The following is a 19,291-nucleotide window of genomic DNA, read 5'->3' on the forward strand; positions in this document are numbered from 1 at the left end:
TTATATGATTTTTTATAATTATTATACGATTTTTAGAAAAATTGAAAGACAAAATTTAAAAATTTGAATAGTATGCCTACACAATTTGATATTCAAGTGATTTAAACTTCTTAGTTTTATACTTAGCATTATCATAATCGTTGGACTTTTCTTAGTTACATTTTATTTTTTTTATCTATCGATTAAATTTTCTTATATTTTCATTATTCTAACAAGAGGATAATCTGATTTATGTGAGTATATTTATGTTTTGATAACTTGAAAAATAAATAAATTAAATAATGCTAAAAATTATTATTGTCAAATTTAGACAATGAGCTAAGTTTATATAATGATTTATTTTCATACATATTTTATTATAACCTTTCAAAATGCTAAATATTAACATTCTTTTATATAAATTTAACAACATCATTTTATAATAAGTTGAATTTTGAAATTGTCAATAAACTATTTACGATTCCGTTATCAATTGACCGCACAATGCAGATACATATACTAGTTTATATATAATAGAAAAGGCAAAATGCCACGTGTCAGCGCTATAATATTCTTGAATTTTCAATTTTCTTAAAAAGCAATTAAATATATATAATTAAAAACTGATTAACAAAAAAGTAATACAATAAAAAATGCCAATTGACAAAAAAATGGACAACTTTAAAATTAAAAATTTAACAATTCTAAAAGTTTTTGTGGGAAATTATCATATTTTTAATCTGAAACCACAACTCCTCCTTATTTATAACAAAACAAATGCATACAACAACAACAACAATAATAATAATAATAATAATCTATATATCTAATTATAAATATGTGGCTGAAATAACTGCTCCATGCACGATGGAGACTTCTTCAATACATATTTATCTTTTTTAAAAAATAAATGAACGCCTGAAATTTAGGAATACATATTTATCTTTAAAAAATATTTTGGACTATTTTTTTTTTAATTATATATATATATATATTTTCCTTACTATATAGAAGAGTGAAAGTGCTAGGATGGTCAAGGGAAAAAAAGTAATTTTGCTCTAACAAATATCTCATTCCTCATATATCTAGAACCATCTTCTTCATTCTTTTGCCAAAAATAAAATGGTCATTGTGTCATGTGTTCAAAATGGACTCTAGAAGTATCGATTTCTCTTTGAAATAAACAGACCCTCGAACTCGTACAACTCCACGGCAAACCAAAACTTTGTCTTCGTCTGCTCCTCATCCTTGTGACGCCAGGTATGCTTGCCATTCAAATTTTGCTCAAATTTATTTATGTCAAGTCTTTCCATAAGTTCGTTTCGATTTTTGCCTGCTTCTCCATTTTCTTGCTCTTTTCGTTTTACTTTCCCACTTTAATAGCTCACTTTATTCTCTTTACTAGCCCAACTGCTTCAATAAAGATATTAGCAGACATTAGCATTATTAAGAACTCAAACACCTAAAAGGTATTCTTCCAATAATGTGAGTGAACCTACACAAATATCCAATCCGAATAATCTAACCTGTTAATGTAATCAATTGAAGCGGCTAACTGGTCACAAACATGACGACAACAATGTACAAAGGTCATAATACCTTCATCTTCTATATTAGTTTTTTGCAACATACAATCTATATAGTTGTGCCAAATATTTTTCATTGAAGCAAATAGTAAAGCATATATATACCATCAACAAAGTTCCTCAAAGAGTACCTCAATCAATGGAGACTTGAACAGTTATCCCCAGTGTCAGCTAAGTATTGACAAAATTTAATCTTAAATTGGTATCACCAAGTCAGAATCACCCAGAAAATTTCGAAAAGGGAAATCAAAATCCGAGACCCAAGCTTCAACAATGGTGGATTTCGAAGCTTTGCTTTCCACCAAAGAAATTTCGATTCAATGTGAAAATTTCAATTCCGACCTCAAAGGACCATATCAAATCAAATTTTCAGCTTCCAATTTCGTCTTCGAAGGTTACAAGATTAGAGTCTCTAAATGCCTATCAACTCAAAGCTTCTCTGTTGAGTTGCTCCTGAGTTATTTTTTAAAGCATACTAATTTAGCTATGCATAAGTTTGAGAGTGTCTATATTATATGCACTAAGTGTTCTTCCTTTCAAGATTGAAACTGATGAGTTTGTTAACCTTCTTGAAATTGGGTGAATCGGTAATTAAATTTGTGTAAAAAATCTAAAAGTACTCTTTTAGGGCGGATGGGTTCTTTGATGATGAAGTTGGTGTTGTTTGATAGTATGCCTAAATCAACTTTTTTTTCCCTTTCAAGTTGCTCAGGTATTCTACCTTTATGCATTTAATTATCTTCGTGTAGTTGTTGTTGTTGATGCCACATGATAGAGAGGTTCATTTTAGAATGTGCCAACTGGTAGAAGAGATGGAACAAAATCAAATGTCTCAAAAGCCAATGTTGACATTCCAACTCCAAAAAATATCAAATTATTAATAGTTCCGCCTACAATAGAAGATACAGATGATCATTCTACATTTTAATATAGTGTATGAGATCATTCAAAATGCATTCTCATGAAATCCTAACTTATCTATCCTTTAGAAGAAAGATCTACTAAACCTAAAAGGCCACCAAATGCCTTCCCGTAATAGTTACAAGAAGACTGCACTACGTATAAAGGTTAGTGAAGCTTACACCCTATTGTTAGAACTGAAAAATGCACATTTGAAGAAATAGAATGACATTCTTTAACGGGAGAAGTCTTCCAATTTTTAAATATGGCGTGCTTCTTTTTTTCTTTCTCTGTGTTATGGACTTTTCTAGATTTCTTAGAAAGTTTTTAAGACACTAATAACAACTCTCTTATATTTTTCTCCTGACTTGACAAATAAATATTCCGATCAAGTAATATGTAAAAATAATAGGAGCATTCCGCTTTGGAAGTGTAGAAAAGACACCACTTCTCTCTGCTAGACTATGACTATGAGTACTTGATCCTTTCTCACCCTAAGATGGAGCTAATCATGTAATCCTTAGATGATATAGGTGTACAGGTTGTGAACTGGATTGAGCTTTTAACTTTAAAGTTGTTATCTTCAACGGCTGATGCTTTTGATCATTAGCCACTATATTATTCTATCGAAACATTATTGGAAATATTATAAAGGTCAGATAGTAGCTTCATTAAAGTTTTGATTACTATATCAAGATGAGAATGTGGTACATAAGTGAATATCATCAACGACGAACTGATTATACAAAGAAAACTATTTGAGGAAGTTATGAATAAGTAAGCACCAAAGTACTGTCAAATTGTTACTGAACTAACCTGTCAGCTTCCATATTTTCTTTACTTGATTTTAAAGTTGATACACAACTTTATTTTCAGGGTGATAGAGGTCAGGGATGATAACACTACATTGTAGGAATTTGATCTCAAAATATATATTTTAATTTACAGTTATGATTCAGCTCTAAATTGAAAAGTTTAAAGGTTCATTGAACCTAGCACGACTGCTGCAATAAAAAGTGTATTTCCATGTTGTTGATGTTTTATGTTAATAGAAACTTCTCCCCTCAAGTTTACAAGTAGCTTCATGTTCTCTATCAATAAAAAAGACTCAATCAATAGGATAGGTGATTTATACATGCTCTATGATGATATTTTGTTAAAATCAATTTTCTCTTCTTTCACACATAAGTGATGGTTGTGTCTTGAGGTGACTCGCTAATTTCTTAAATCGTTATTACCAATTTTTCCAATTAATTTTCATTAGACGCGTGCCTTCTACATTAGCAAACACGTATACTACACTTTAGGTACGTGTGCTACACTTGATTTTACAAAGTGGGTTCTCATCTAGAGTCTTTTTTCTTCCTATTGCCTATGGCCTTTTCCATTCTATTAACAAATTTTGGTTTTCAATTTTCAGCCATTCTGAAAGTTACTTGGAATATGTTGAAAGTAATTATGTGAATGTCTTTGAGAAAGAGACCTGCACCGTCGAAGAAAAGGTGCTATGCCACTTCTGTTGCCAATATATTAACCTCCTCCTTTAAGATCAAATACTCATTTTAAAAAAAATTCTATTTAAAATTTTGTCAATAAATTGAATCCATTGAACGAAAGGTTGCTTCTCTTAGAGCTTTTATCAGATGTATTCTGGATTACAAACTTCAGTCTCAATATCTGATAGAATTTCTTACAAGGCAGAAGGAAGATCAAGCTGCACTATCCCTCATTTGTGAGGCTAAAAGGCCAGAGCAAGCTAATGTGAATCAGATGGGATCTACTAATCCATCTATTCCCACAGGCACCAAGGCCCTCAACTCTGTATCAGTCTCTGCTAAAGCCTGTGCTTGCACTTTCGGTCATTCCAATACTATGACAATTATCCTTATGAACATGAGTGGAAAGAATTTGCAGAATTTTGTAAACAAGCATTCAAAGGAGCACAAGTTGTTGCGAAGTGAAGTCTTTAGTGCTCTTCGAATGTCACCGGACTCGTATATGTTTGTGTTGGAAGCACTGGAAGGGTTTTATCCTCCCAACCATCAGAAAGAAGAGATTGGATTTCATCGTAATATTATTAGGCAGAGTTGCATCCTTTTATTAGAACAATTGATGGAACTTTCACGGGGGATTGTACTAGAGGCTAAATTAATAGCAAGCAAGCTTGCATTTGCCTGGAAAGCAAAGATGATGACTGAAATGGAAAACCATTTCGCAATCATGGGTTTTCTGCTTCTTGTAGGTTGCTATAGATTGGCATCTGCCTTTGATAAAGATGAAGTTGAGAGTTTGTATCACAAGGTAGCACATCAAGTGAATACATCTAAAATTTGTCACATCCTTGGTATTATGTTCTCGTATCGACTCTGCAGGCTGGGCATATAAATTCATGTATGACTATTCCTGTTGGTGGACCAAATCATGTTCAAATGTTGCATGAACTGATTGGGTTTGCTGGTTAGATTATGTCTTGAAATTTTTCACTCGTGTTTTCTTAGAAGATTGGCCCTGATTTAGCTTGTGGCAACAATATCGTGTTAAAGACGGCTGAGCAAACCCCATTAAATGTACTCTCTGTAGCAAATCTATTGCAGGAAATAGCATCCAATTTCCTCTTTTTTTTTGCCCAAGAGTGTCGTTCTGCATAGTAAGTCCACAAAGTTTCATCTTTATGGTATCACATCTAATTAAGTGAATAAGTTTTTTCTTTTCAATTTTTTTGAAAATATTCCATAACGCCTTAATTTTTTTTATTACATCCTATACAACAACTTACTCGGTGTAATTTCACAAATAGGCCTAGAGAGGTTGCTATGCACGCAACCTTACCACCTACTTTGTGAAGTTAGAGAGGTACTTTTCTTTTTAACACATGGTTGTTGCCACTTGCTATATGTTGTTTATTTAGTTATTTGACATATTTTTGGCTTTGCAACACATTTTTTATGTCAAAAATTTGAGGATTTAATTTATTTTTCTTATAACTAATATGCCTAGATAGGACACTGGCATTGAAATTAATAGTTGTCAGTTTGTGTTAATGACCCTAAAATAATACCGAACAAGTTGTATTTTACTTATACAAGATAATTAAATTCAAATATATATATTTAGTTCGTCGATAGATTATTTGTAAAAAGCATTTGGATTGACTTGAGGAACAAATGCTTATAAGGAAAAAATGTTAGGCTTAAAGTCTTTCTTGTGCATCTATATAAGCTCTATTATTGATACTTATTTTCATTTTGATCAAGTTCTTACTAGATCGAATATGTTGATAACAAAAATAATTGAAGTATTTTTTTCATGGACAAAATTTTGCTGGAGTTCAAGGGGTATATACGATACAAAGGGAACTGCATATAAGCTCCTTGATACTAATTTGTGGGTGCCTCATACTGATAGGTAAGAAATGAAATTTCCACATCTTGAGAAAGCAATTAAATTTTTTATATGGTTATTTAAATTTTCACATCGATGATCTTGATTTAGCGACTTGTTCTTTTGTTCTTATTATGAAATATTTTCTTATCATTTTGTGCATGCATGTTCTTATTTGTCATCGATTTATTCATGCCTAAGATTTCCTAGATGTATGTATCAGAAATGTTGTGACTTGACTGCCGACTGTCACTATTGTGACTGCTTATCATTTTGATTATGCCTTTGTAAGTACAATTTGTTGGTATACCATTTTTGTTGATACCATATTTCTGGATGATCTTTGAAAACGTATTTCATTTTAGATTGTGGGTGAATTATCAATCTTAATTGTTGTTAGGGACATGAACATCAATGTCAGTGAGAGATCAGGATTGAGCTATGTAATACGTATTCAAATTCATTTAATAGGTTGTATATATTGTAGTACTTGTTAGTATCAAAGGTTATAAACTGAGACTTTCATCATTATTAGCTCGAAAGTTAGAAGTAAATAGTTTTAAAAGTAGAAAAGGGATATTCTTTTTGCAACGGACTGAAAATAAAAATAAAATAAATAAATTGAAATGGTAGGATGCGCTGGGGAAGAGCAACCGGACCTGACGAGATTCCTGGGGAATTTTGGAAGAGCACGAGTTCGGTAGGTTTGGAGTGGTTGACTAGGTTATTTAATGTCATCTTTAAAACGGCAACGATGCCCGAAGAATGGAGGTCGAGCATAATGATCCCTCTATACAAAAATAAAGGGGATATCCAGAGTTGCAACAACTATAGAGGTATTAAGCTACTAAGCCATACTATGAAACTGTGGGAAAGAGTGGTAGAGATGAGGGTGAGGAGAGACGTGTCTATTTCAGAGAACCAGTTTGGATTTATGCCGGGACGCTCAACTACAGAAGCCATCCATCTTATGAGGAGACTGGTGGAGCAGCATAGGGAGAGGAAGAGGGACTTGCATATGGTATTCATCGACCTAGAAAAGGCTTATGATAAAGTCCCAAGAGAAATACTATGGACATGTTTGAAGGCTAAAGGTGTACCTATGGCATACATTAGGGTGATCAAGGACATGTACGAGGGAGCCAAAACCAGGGTAAGGACAGTAGGAGGGGACTCAGAGCACTTCCCAGTGGTGATGGGGTTGCATCAAGGATCAGCTCTTAGTCCTTTTTTATTTGCCTTGGTGATAGATGGATTGACGCGACAAATTCAAGGTGCGGTGCCATGGTGTATGCTTTTCGCGGATGACATAGTCCTGATCGATGAGACTCGCCACGGAGTTAACGCTAAGCTGGAGGATTGGAGACATACCTTGGAGTCTAAAGGGTTTAAGTTGAGTAGGACAAAGACAGAGTACTTAGAGTGCAAGTTCAGTGAGACACCTCAGGAGGTTGATGTTGGAGTTAGGCTTGGTGCTCAGGTCATCCAAAAGAGAAGTAGTTGCAAGTATCTTGGGTCTATCATGCAAGGCAGCGGGGAGATTGACGATGATGTCACACATCGTATTGGGGTAGGGTGGATGAAATGGAGGCTCGCTTCCGGAGTGCTATGTGACAAGAATGTGCCACCAAAACTTAAGGGCAAGTTCTACAAAGTGGTGGTTAGACCGGCTATGCTGTATGGGGCGGAGTGTTGGCCAGTTAAGACTTCTCACATTCAAAAGATGAAAGTTGTTGAGATGAGAATGCTGAGATGGATGTGTGGGCACACCAAGAGCGACAGGATTAGAAATGAGGCTATTCGGGACAAGGTAGGAGTGGCCTCGGTGGAAGACAAGATGCGGGAAATACGACTGAGATGGTATGGACATGTGAAGAGGAGAGACACAGATGCCCCAGTGCGGAGGTGTGAGAGGCTGGCCATGGATGGTTACAGAAGAGGTAGGGGTAGGCCGAAAAAGTATTGGGGAGAGGTGATTAGACAGGACATGACGCAGTTACAGCTTACGGAGGACATGACCTTAGATAAGAGGGTGTGGAGGACCCACATTAGGATAGAAGGCTAGTTCATAGTCTCGTTATTCTTCTCTATTCATAGGTGTAGTAGTGCATTACGATCTCTTGCGCTTTGACTTCTGATTTCTGTTATTTCTGTTATTATTTATTACTTTTTATGCTTTGATTACTCAATTTTACCTGTGACGCTTTCATTATTTATTTAATCGTTATTTGTTCTTAGTCTTTATTTATTTGTATTTATTTATCATCTATTCGTTATTTGTTTGTTGTTTTTCTCATAAAGCTTTTAATTTTCTATTCTTATCTAACATTTTTTATGCATTTATGCTTTTACTGAGCCGAGGGTCTCCAGGAAACAGCCGTCCTACCTTGGTAGGAGTAAGGTCTGCGTACATTCTACCCTCTCTAGACCCCATGTTGTGGGATTTCACTGGGTTGTTGTTGTTGTTGTTGTAAATTGAAATGGTAGGAGTAGTTGTATTGTACGTTTTGGCATTTCACTGGTATGTTGTTGTTATTTTAACTTTTTAATGCCTAAGTCCACTGCTTGATTCTTGTCACTAGGAATAGAACTTAATTTATTAGTAATTATTCTTAGGCTGCACTTGTTTCTTTCGTTATCTTTCCTTTTGGTTTTTGTTTGACATGTTCTTAGGAGACTGATGATTTTTGAGTAATTACCAATTTTGGTACATTTTACGTATAAGTAGTGTAAGACCGCAAGATTTAAAAGCCTTTTTAATTTCTTAAACGTCGTATCATACAAACAAATTGAAACGTAGGGAGTAGTATATTAGCTCACCACCCCTAACTGGGGTAGAGAGGTAGGTTTTCAAATTATCAATTTAGCCCTAACCCTCCACCCCTAACTACCCAAACCATTCCACCATCTTCACCAAGAGGGTCACCAAAACACTTAAATTCTTGACATAAAACGAAAAGATTGAAACTTTACCATGTGAAAGCTTCAAATTTGATCCTAAAAGTTGTCAGGTAGTACTGTGCGTTACATTGTTCTCCTGGCTCATGAAACTAAACGAACATTTATAGGCAAAGGTATGAGGTAGTTAATCAGTTTGCAAAGGTATGAGGCAGTTAATCAGTATACTTTTACTAACCTGATTAATTAAACTTTTTGACATCAAGATTAGAACTGGCCATGGTACAATCCTTCAAGTACTAGCATTTGTAGTTACTTAAATCCTTTTGTCTATGATGTGTAAATTATTTTCTTCTTCTTTTACATGGGTTTGATACACTTGATCCAAGGGTTTTTCGGAAATAGTCTCTTTTACCTCCACAAGATAGTGGTAAGGTTTGTGTATACTCTACCCTTCCTAGATCCCACTTTGTAGGATTTCACTGGGTATGTTGTTGACATACAAGGTAAGTAGTATGTATAAAGATTCATAAACAGATTTCTTAACTACATTGTTTAAAACTATGTGCCTAGGCAATTGGTAAATGTTTCGGTTTAATATAATTAGTTGCATTGGAATGTTGACTTTCCTGTCCATAGTGATAACTCTGATAATTCTTATATAATGTATCTTTGTTTGCTTGGCAGTGTATGAAATCTTTTGATGGCTATTTTTGCAGGTGTCTTTATTTTCTACAGATGCTTATCAAATTAGACGGATATTGTCGGATTACACAACTAAGTTAGACTTGATTTTTTTTAACCAAGAGAGCAGAGGAGTACTGTTGCAATTCTCCTTCAGACTTTCAAGAATTTCTTGCTATTTTGAGGTATGTTTTCCTCTCAACTGTTCTAAGGTGACATTTCTCTATCTATAAATGGAAGGAACACACTGAAAATTTGGGTTGAAGAAAAACCTAAAATTGTTAAATTTTGGGTTGAAGAAAAGCCATTTCTTTGATTTGATACGATTTTCCTTGCTATTTTCAGTGTCATCGTTTATTGAAAGTTCTCTCCCAACTTTTCGATTTTGACCTAGAGGTTGAAAATAGAAAAAAAAAATACTGTTGTGTAGTTTTAAGGCAATCTATAAGTTCTCACATTCAGGAAGAAACTCAGGGAAGTCAAAATGCATTTCAGAATACCTATCCGTGAAAATCAGTCTTTTGGAGATGATCTCCTAGATTAATCCACATGTCGATCTTATCCCTGGGTCAGATTCAATATTCAAAGCTTTTCTTAGTTGTTATTACTGTGTAGTGGGCCGACAAATTAGGATAGGGCAGTACTATAATAGACATTTGCGAGTATTTGGATGCGCGTGTTTTGTTCATGTTCCTACGCTGTTAAGAGAAACATTGTCCCCAAGGCAACCACTTGTGTCTTTCTTGGATATGCTCAGTCTGGGTATACCTTTTGCTCTCTGTTGTGGTCAGTATGTTCTCTCCTTTATGTAGTTTTTCAGGGTGTAGTAAGTAAAGCTCTTCGTTTTAGGTGTACATATTGTATGTTTACCTCAAGTCTTGTTTGTGATATATACCGTATTTGCAATCCATTAATTAAAGTTTAACATATAAACACATGCACATTAATCACTGTTACCCGTAATTCAAAAATTACTTTAGTATTATTTTTTTTTCATGCCTTATTCCTTAATAAATCTTCAGTAAAAAATATAGAAAAGTCGTAGAGATGTTTAAAACGAATCATAAAATGATTAAAATTTTAAAAAACACATGCTGATTAAAGGGCTAGGAAATGTGGATTATATAGACTGATGCAACCTGACAAGAGAAATCGCTTTGAACATGACGAGTAAATAGAGTTGCATTAAAATGAGGTCTTTTCTGTGACAGTTCAACAGTAATGAAAATATTGTCACTTTTAGTTATTTCATCTATTAAACTGATGCAAGTTTTTCTACATGTCTATAAGCCTATGCCTTTGGGTCTTTTCTCATTGCCGTGGCTCTTAAAAGCCACTTTGTGGTTGTAGAAACTTTACAGCTTCTTCATTTTTTTCCTTCCATTTTTTTATTAAATCTTTTTCTGTAGTTTTTTTTAGTTTTCTTCCGTCTTTTCAGGTCATGGTAGATCTTCAGGTTAACTCCTCTTGATGTTTTTATCAAAGCTATATGATGCTATTTTTTCTGATTTGACTTATATATCGTTTTCTTATTATTGCCGATTTTTTCGCTTTGTTTTGTTTCACCTTCATTGTTTTAGATTTTTCTGTGTTATGGTTGCTATTTGCTCGACTTTCTCATAGTCCAATTAGTGTCACTCCTGTACTGTTTTGTTTTTCTTTTAGCTTCTTCAAACCTAAGAGGGGTTGAAATCCCAAATTTTTCCTCAATTTTTGGATGGCGAAGCTTATGGATTATATTTATCTGACATCCCAAAGTTAGTTCCTTTTAACTTGTCTTTCCTTCTCTTTTTTTATTTTTTAGATACTGTGATTCCATGTCACATTGTCAAATTGATAAACAAATTTGATAAATTGAAATAGATAAATGAGGTTAAGTGAGTTCTACACCAACAATAGATAAACGAGGTTAACTATGTCTGAATATGAAGTTGATTGGTGTTTACTTTGGTTTGACCATGATTCAAAACTCCTATTTTCTAAATCCGTTCTTATGCTCTCCCAAAATCCTCACTATTAGCTTTAGGCAAAGGGCAGTTCGATGCACTAAAGCTCCCGCTATGCACGGGGTCCGGGAAAGGACCTGACCACAAGGGTCTATTGTACGCAGCCTTATCTTGCATTTCTGCCAGAGGCTGTTTCCAAGGCTTGAATTCAAAATACCTGAAGCCCTCATTGTTAGCCACTGGTGGGGATGAGGCTGGAATTTGGGTTGGTGATCTTGTAGGTATATGTGCCCTTAGCCCTTCTGGATTCTCATGTATAGATATGATACTTTTTCAAATTTTGAAAAAAGAACTACTTTAATTCTATGTTCATTCAACTCTTGGTACTTGTAACAGTGGCATGAGTTAGGCAGTACTATGTTTCCTTGTTACATATGGCCTTTATTGGGTCCAAAGTGCAATAGCTTGGTCACAGCTAAGAAATAAATAAATTTGACTTCAAATACCTGGTCACCAATACATTCCACCAACAAATATAGTCTTTAAAACATTATTTCATCCACCGAGCTATGACACAAGTGGATATTGCTTTCAATATGGTGAGATAAAGAACTGAGATCTCATTGCATGGGACACTTATTTCTTCTTCGTTTTGGCATCATTTAGGTGCATATATATCAGAAATATAGCTAACAGAACTCTTGGAAGTTTGCTCCGATCTCTTTCTCCGATATACATATGCACTAAACTCTAATTGACTATCTAAATTTGTTTGACCAAAAGCTTAGGCATTCGTCGACACAACGGGAGAGGACTAGACCAAAATTTGCACTACATGAATTTGTACTATCTAAATTTGTTTCAAGTTTCTAAGACTATCTAAATTAACTCAATATAAATAAATTGAGGTATAAGAGGAAAAAAATGTATTTTATTGATTTGACAAGTAAAAGTAAAAATCAAACTAGAAATTATTTTACAAGTTAAAGTGAATGGAGGGAGTATTAAATTAATTTTATTAATGAATATTGAAACTCTAAAGACAGTGATTGTTGTTAATACACAAAACTAAATAAATTAGTGAATAGAAAATAGTTTCAACATAACTAATTGTAGCATAACTAATCTCAGCATTCTAATACACTATATTTAGTATTATTCTTATAATATCAAATGACACTAATGTTAGTATATGAAAGAAGTAATAAAATACTCTTAATATGCAGAAATAAACAAGTCGAATGTCCATATCCATGTAGGATATGAGCTGTACAACTAACATGATCATTCTTCTTTTATTATTTTGATATATTAGCATTATTATTATAAATAGAAGATCTTGCATATTTTAAGACACTCCTATTTCTCGAAGGAAGATAACCGTCTCTTATATGTATCCATATTGGTAGGGGTAGATACTTCTGTGCATCTCTTAGAATTGCTAATTATACATGCTCAGTTAAAAAGGTTTAACTGTGAAATGAAAATAGATGGAAGAGATCACATATAGAGAGCTAGATTCTGAAAAATGCAAATACTGTAGCTCTTGATCTATGAATAATTTTTTTTGTACTTGGCAACATGAGATTTTTCTTGCTTAAATTGTAGTTATATTTTTGTGAATTCATCATTTGCAGAGAGATTAAATGGCGACATTTTGAAGTGATTTATCACATTTCAGATGGTTGGAAATCGTCGAAGAAAGAAGAAGAAGAAAAGGAACTCTGGAATGTGCTACGAACTGCAAATTTGTAATGACATGATGACATTGAGAATATTGTCATTGAGTTGTGAAAATTATCGTCTGCTCCAGAAATTCAGGATTAGAAAAAGCAATCTTTCATATATTTTTATATCATTGTTTTTTACTTCTTAATCATACGTCGAGGAACCCGTTGGAGTTATTAACAACCCCATAATGCTTAAATATATCTAATATTGTTATTGAATACTTAATTTGCTGTAGTTGCCACTAGTATACTGAAATAATTTCAACCTTTCAGTTGTGATATATTTTATATCGAAATGTCGTTTCAGAGTGCCACATGGCAACACCATAAAAAGATAAATATTTTAGTTTTAAAATTAAAAATAAATTTCAAAGCTGTATTTTTTTTTTTAAAAGGCCACATGAGATTGTTATACACAGATGCACATTAGATGCACATTTCGTGTTATTAAATGCGGTAACTTTTTTTCAACAAATTTAAAATTTTGATGATATTTTTAATGAACATTAATCTATAAATAATAGGAGAATCAAAAAATGCCATGTTGCCACATGGCAGAACCATAAAAATACTATTTTTAAAAAAAATTGATGGTCGAGAATTTTTGGTATGCGTATCTATAAGCGAAGTGTCATAATTAAATCTCATTAAATTAAAAATAATTATAATTATCAATTTAAAAGGCATGTATATCTATAAGCCAGGTGTCATAATTAAATTTATCCATGTGTAAAATTTTAGTACAGTTGACAAAATTGTTAACAAATGTCCCATGATCACCCGCAATTTCAGAGACACCCATAACTATCACAAATGAAATTCTTTCAAAGTTGGTGGTTGATTGAATTAAAAGAGATTTTTGAAAGTGTAAATAAAAAATATATGATACAAGTATTGAAAATAAAGTAAAAGGAACTTTTTTTTAATTAGTGATAATGACACATATTTTAAGAACCCACAATTTTTTTTTAATTTACAAAAGACCCCCTCTCTTTTTTCCCTGCTCCTCATCCACCCCTCAGCCCCATCATCCCCCAACCTCCCCTCCTCCACATCATCATCACCTCTAAACAACTGGCAGATGTTTAAATATTTGTCTAAACAACTAACAAATGTTTTCATATCTCGGTCTTCAAAATAATTACCAAATATTTTCATATCTCTCCAAACAACTAGCTGATATTTAAAATATTCACATTGTTTTAATTAAAGAATCATAAAAAACACCTAAACAACTTAGGGTTGTTTAAATATCTTCTGGTTGTTTGAACTAAACAACTTTTGGTTGTTTAAATAATTTTTGATTGTTTAAACAACTTCTGTTGTTTGAACTAAACAACTCAGGGTAGTTTAAACAACATCTCTTGGTTGCTTGAACAACTCCTGTTTATATAAACAACATATTAATTTTTTTTTTATAATTTTCACAATCAAATCGGAGTGAAAAAAAAAAATGAGGATGACAATATTCGAAGAAGAAGATGATGAAAATACAAAAAGTTTGAAAAGAAAGGAAAAAACGGAGAAGAAAAAAGGCAAAGAAGTTAAGGAAAAAGAAGATGAAAGGGAAAAAGAACAAGAGTGTTTAAAAAAAGGAGAAAAGATAAGAGAAGAGAAGAGAGGAGGGAAAAGGAGAACAGAGGGGAATGAAGGATAGGGGAACTAGAAGAGAAATAGGGGATTTCTATTTTTTTGAGAGGAGGGAATTTTTGAGGGAAAAAGAACAAGAGTGTTTAAAAAAAGGAGGATAAGGGATTTCTATTTTTTTTTCCTTTTCTTTTGTTATAAACATTTAATTAGGGGTTAATTATGAAGAGATGGGGTTGAATTAGAATATTTAAAAGTTTAGGGTAAAAATTAAAAGATCAAAAACTTTTAATGAAACCCTAAATTCCATTCAGCCCATTATCGAAGCCTTTGACTGTAACTAAATCTCAACAACACAGATTACAACTATCAAAAGACGGGGAATTTAAAAGAAAATGGATTGGATGATAAATAGAGGTTATGATGACGCCTACTACAATCCATCAATTCGGCAGGGCCGTCTCAATAGGTCTGGGGGCCTAAAGCCAAATTTCATGAAGAAGTTTTATTTTTTTCGTTGATATATAAAAATTAAATAATTACAATATGCTCACTATAACCCTACAAATGAGGTCTGGAGAAGTAGTATATATGTGGACATTACAACAACAACAACAACAACCACCCAGTGAAATCCCACAACGTGGGGTCTAGGGAGGGTAAAGTGTACGCAGACTTTACTCCTACCAAGGTAGGACGGTTGTTTTCGAAAGACCTTCGGCTCAATAAAAGCATAAAAAGAGGTCAGATTAGGCTAAGAATTTCAAAGCGTTATGGGAAAACAAATAACGAAAGCAACACAGATAAAATAGAGTAATCAAAGTACAGAAAGTAATAGATAGTAATAGATAATAACAGAAATTAGAGCACAAGAAATTATAGTGCGCTAATGCGCCTACTAATAACGAAGAGTAATGAGACTATGTACTAGCCGTCTATCTTAATGTGGGTCCTCCACACCCTCCTATCTAAGGTCATGTCCTCGGTAAGCTGTAACTGCGCCATGTCTTGTCTAATCACCTCTCCCCAATATTTCTTCGGCCTACCCCTACCTCTTCTGAAATCATCCATGGCCAACCTCTCACACCTTCACACTGAGGCATCTGTGTCTCTCCTCTTCATATGCCCAAACCATCTCAGTCACATTTCTCGCATCTTGTCTTCCATCGAGGCCACTCCTACCTTGTCCCGAATAGCCTCATTTCTAATCTTGTCACTCCTGGTATGCCCACACATCCATCTCAACATTCTCATCTCGGCAACTTTCATCTTTTGAACGTGAGAGACCTTAACTGTCCAACACTCTGCTCCATATAACATAGCCGGTCTAACCACCACTTTATAGAACTTGCCCTTAAGTTGTGGTGGCACCTTCTTGTCACATAGCACACCGGAAGTAAGCCTCCATTTTATCCATCCTGCCTCAATACGATGTGTGACATCATCGTCAATCTCCCCGCTGCCTTGCATGATAGACCCAAGGTACTTGAAACTACTTTTCTTTTGGATGGCCTGGTCACCAAGCCTAACTTCCGCGCCAACCTCCTGAGGTGTCTCACTGAACTTTCACTCCAAGTACTCTGTCTTGGTCCTACTCAACTTAAACCCTTTAGACTCCAAGGTATGTCTCCAATCCTCCAGTTTAGCGTTAACTCCGCTACGAGTCTCATTAATTAGACTATCGTCCGCAAAAAGCATACACCATGGCACCTCACCTTGAATTTATCGCGTCAATCCATCCATCACCAAGGCAAATAAAAATGGACTAAGAGTTGATCCTTGATGCAACTCCATCACAATTGGAAAGTGCTTCGAGTCCCCTCCTACTATCCTTACCTGATTTTGTGACCCTCATACATGTCCTTGATCACCCTAATATACGCCATAGGTACTCTTTTAGCCTCCAAACATCTCCATAGTATCTCTCGTGGAACTTTATCATAAGCCTTTTCTAGGTTGATGAATATCGTATGCAAGTCCCTCTTCCTCTCCCTATACCGCTCCACCAGTCTCCTCATAAGATGGATGGCTTCTGTAGTTGAGCGTCCCAGCATAAATCTAAACTGGTTCTCTGAAATAGACACGCCTCTCCTCACCCTCATCTCCACCACTCTTTCCCGCACTTTCACAGTATGGCTTAGAAGCTTGATACCTCTATAGTTGTTGTAGCTCTGGATATCCCCCTTATTTTTGTATAGAGGGATCATTACACTTGACCTTCAATCTTCGGGCATCGTTTCCGTCTGAAAGATGACATTAAACAACCTAGTCAACTCCAAACCTATCGAGCTCACGCATTTCCAAAATTCCCCAAGAATCTCGTCAGGTCCGGTCGCTCTTCCCCAATGCATCCTACGAACAACACCCTTAACCTCCTCAACCGTAATACTTCTACAACACCCAAAATTATGATACCTCTGTGTATGTTCCAAATCTCCCAACACAATCTCTCTGTTCCTTTCTTAATTCAAGAGTTTATGGAAGTATGATTGTCATCTCTGTTTAATGAGGGTCTCCTCTACCAATACTTTTCCATGCTCGTTCTTAATGCACTTCACTTGATTCACATCGCGTGCCCTTCTCTCCCGCGCCTTGGCTAGCCTGAACAATTTCCTATCCCCGCCTTTCTCTTCTAGTTCAGCATAAAGGCGTTCAAAAGCTGCCGTTTTTGCCGTCGAAACCGCCGCCTTCGCCTCCTTCCTCGCTATCTTATAAAGTTTTCTATTCGCCCACTTCTTCACCTCATCCTTGCTTTTTATAAACTTTGCATACACCATCTTCTTTGCTTCCACCTTCCCTTGCACTTTCCATTCCACCACCAGTCCCTTCGATGTCGACTACGACTACCTATCGAGACTCCTAACAATTCCCTAGCTACAACCCTAATACAACTAGCCGTCTTATCCCATATACTATTCGCATCCCGACTACTATCCCAGGCCCCCATATCCTTTAATTTCTCTCCCATCTCCAGGGCACTAGCCGTGGTCAAACTCCCCCCGTTTGATCCTAGGTCGGTCATCTTCTTTCTCATCATCTTGATCCCTAAATCCATCACCAAGAGCTTATATCGGGTTGTAAGGTTGTCGATTGGTATGACCTTACAGTCTTTGCACAGACCGTTATTATCCTTCCTAAGGAGTAAAAAAATCTATCTGAATCTTAGCCACCGAACTACGGAAGGTTACCAAGTGGTTCTCCTTCTTTGCAAAACTCAAATTGGTTATCACCAACCCAAAAGCTCTTGCGAAATTCAAAATTGAAACTCCTCCTCCATTTCTGTCCTTGAAGCCAAATCCTCCATGCACATCATCATACCCTCCCGAAATAGACCCGATGTGCCCATTAAAATCCCCTCCCACAAAAATCTTCTCAGTAGGTGGTATGCCTCCCACTAACTCGTCCAAATTCTCCCAAAAGCACATTTTATCCTCCTCGCCTAAGCCCGCTTGCGGCGCATAAGCACTAATAATGTTCAACGTGATTTCTTCAATGATATATGTGGATATTATGAAGTAATAATATAAACAATATAAATTTTCAATGAAAAATATATAATATAAAGTTAGAATAAATAAAACTTGACTCAAAAATTTGAAAAGTTTATATAATGATATCGAAATAATGTTGCACTGAATTTGATAAGTTGATATAATGATATTAAAATAGTGTTGATTAGTTTGTGCTTGAAATTTGAAGAAGATACCAAAAAACAAATTTGATCTCTTTATAAATACAGAGTGATAGATTTTGCATAATTTACAAGATTTGACCATTTGAGAGAGTTTAGAATATTCAATAATGAGAGAATAAAAATAGTGAAAGGGGAATAAGAAAGTTAAATATAAGAATAATAATGTTGGTTCATGATAATCATTAGAATATAAATGAGGCAACAAAATAGATAGCCACATAAGAACTGATGCTACAATTAACTAACAGTATTCCATTCTAAATTATTACACCAGTCCTTATATTGAATGAGGTAAAAGATTATTATATTTTCTACCCAAAAAATTCTTTTCAAATTTATCAATAAATAAGACTTTTTAACAATATATATACATATACATACATCTTTAAGAGAAAGTGGGGGGGGGGGAGGAGGTATCATAGGCCGACCGAGCTCAAAAAGATCATATATATATATATGTATGTATATATATAAATAAGCAGCATGATAGAGACAACAAAGTCTAATAAAAGCTAAAGGCAGTCCAAAGTTTTCATCGGTAAAATCAATCAAAAATTGGTATCCCATTCCCTTGGAGCTCAAATCCATAGAAAAGTGTAGTATAACCCAAAATAGCTCAAAAATCTCTTTACTTTCAGAAATTAGATGCAAATATGCCATGAACATGCTTATGCACCAATGCAATCCAATCAATATCTTTAAACAATCCAACTCATGCGTATAACCGGGTAAAACACCCATCACAGCTCAAAGGTACTAACCTGGAACTCCTCCAGTCCAAGCTCATGGCATTAGGCTCAACAGTTCAATCAAAATAGAGAAGTAAACTTAAACATAGCACAAAAATGGCATACAACTCAACTGAGCAACAAAACGTACACAAGCTAAGTTTCACACCACCTAAGG

At 34.7% G+C, this 19,291-nt stretch overlaps 1 protein-coding gene across 1 annotated transcript; it reads left to right on the forward strand.

Annotated features, from left to right (window-relative positions):
• Positions 1-1,006: 1,006 nt before the first annotated feature.
• LOC129902683 (FRIGIDA-like protein 1) lies at positions 1,007-5,088 on the forward strand. The gene is made up of 2 exons (XM_055978048.1): positions 1,007-1,239; positions 3,886-5,088. The coding sequence occupies exon 2, from the start codon at positions 4,236-4,238 to the stop codon at positions 4,848-4,850; it is 615 nt and encodes a 204-aa protein (XP_055834023.1). The 5' UTR covers positions 1,007-1,239; positions 3,886-4,235; the 3' UTR covers positions 4,851-5,088.
• Positions 5,089-19,291: the final 14,203 nt, after the last annotated feature.

Source organism: Solanum dulcamara, chromosome 9, assembly GCF_947179165.1.
Source record: "Solanum dulcamara chromosome 9, daSolDulc1.2, whole genome shotgun sequence".
Lineage (NCBI taxonomy): Eukaryota > Viridiplantae > Streptophyta > Magnoliopsida > Solanales > Solanaceae > Solanum > Solanum dulcamara.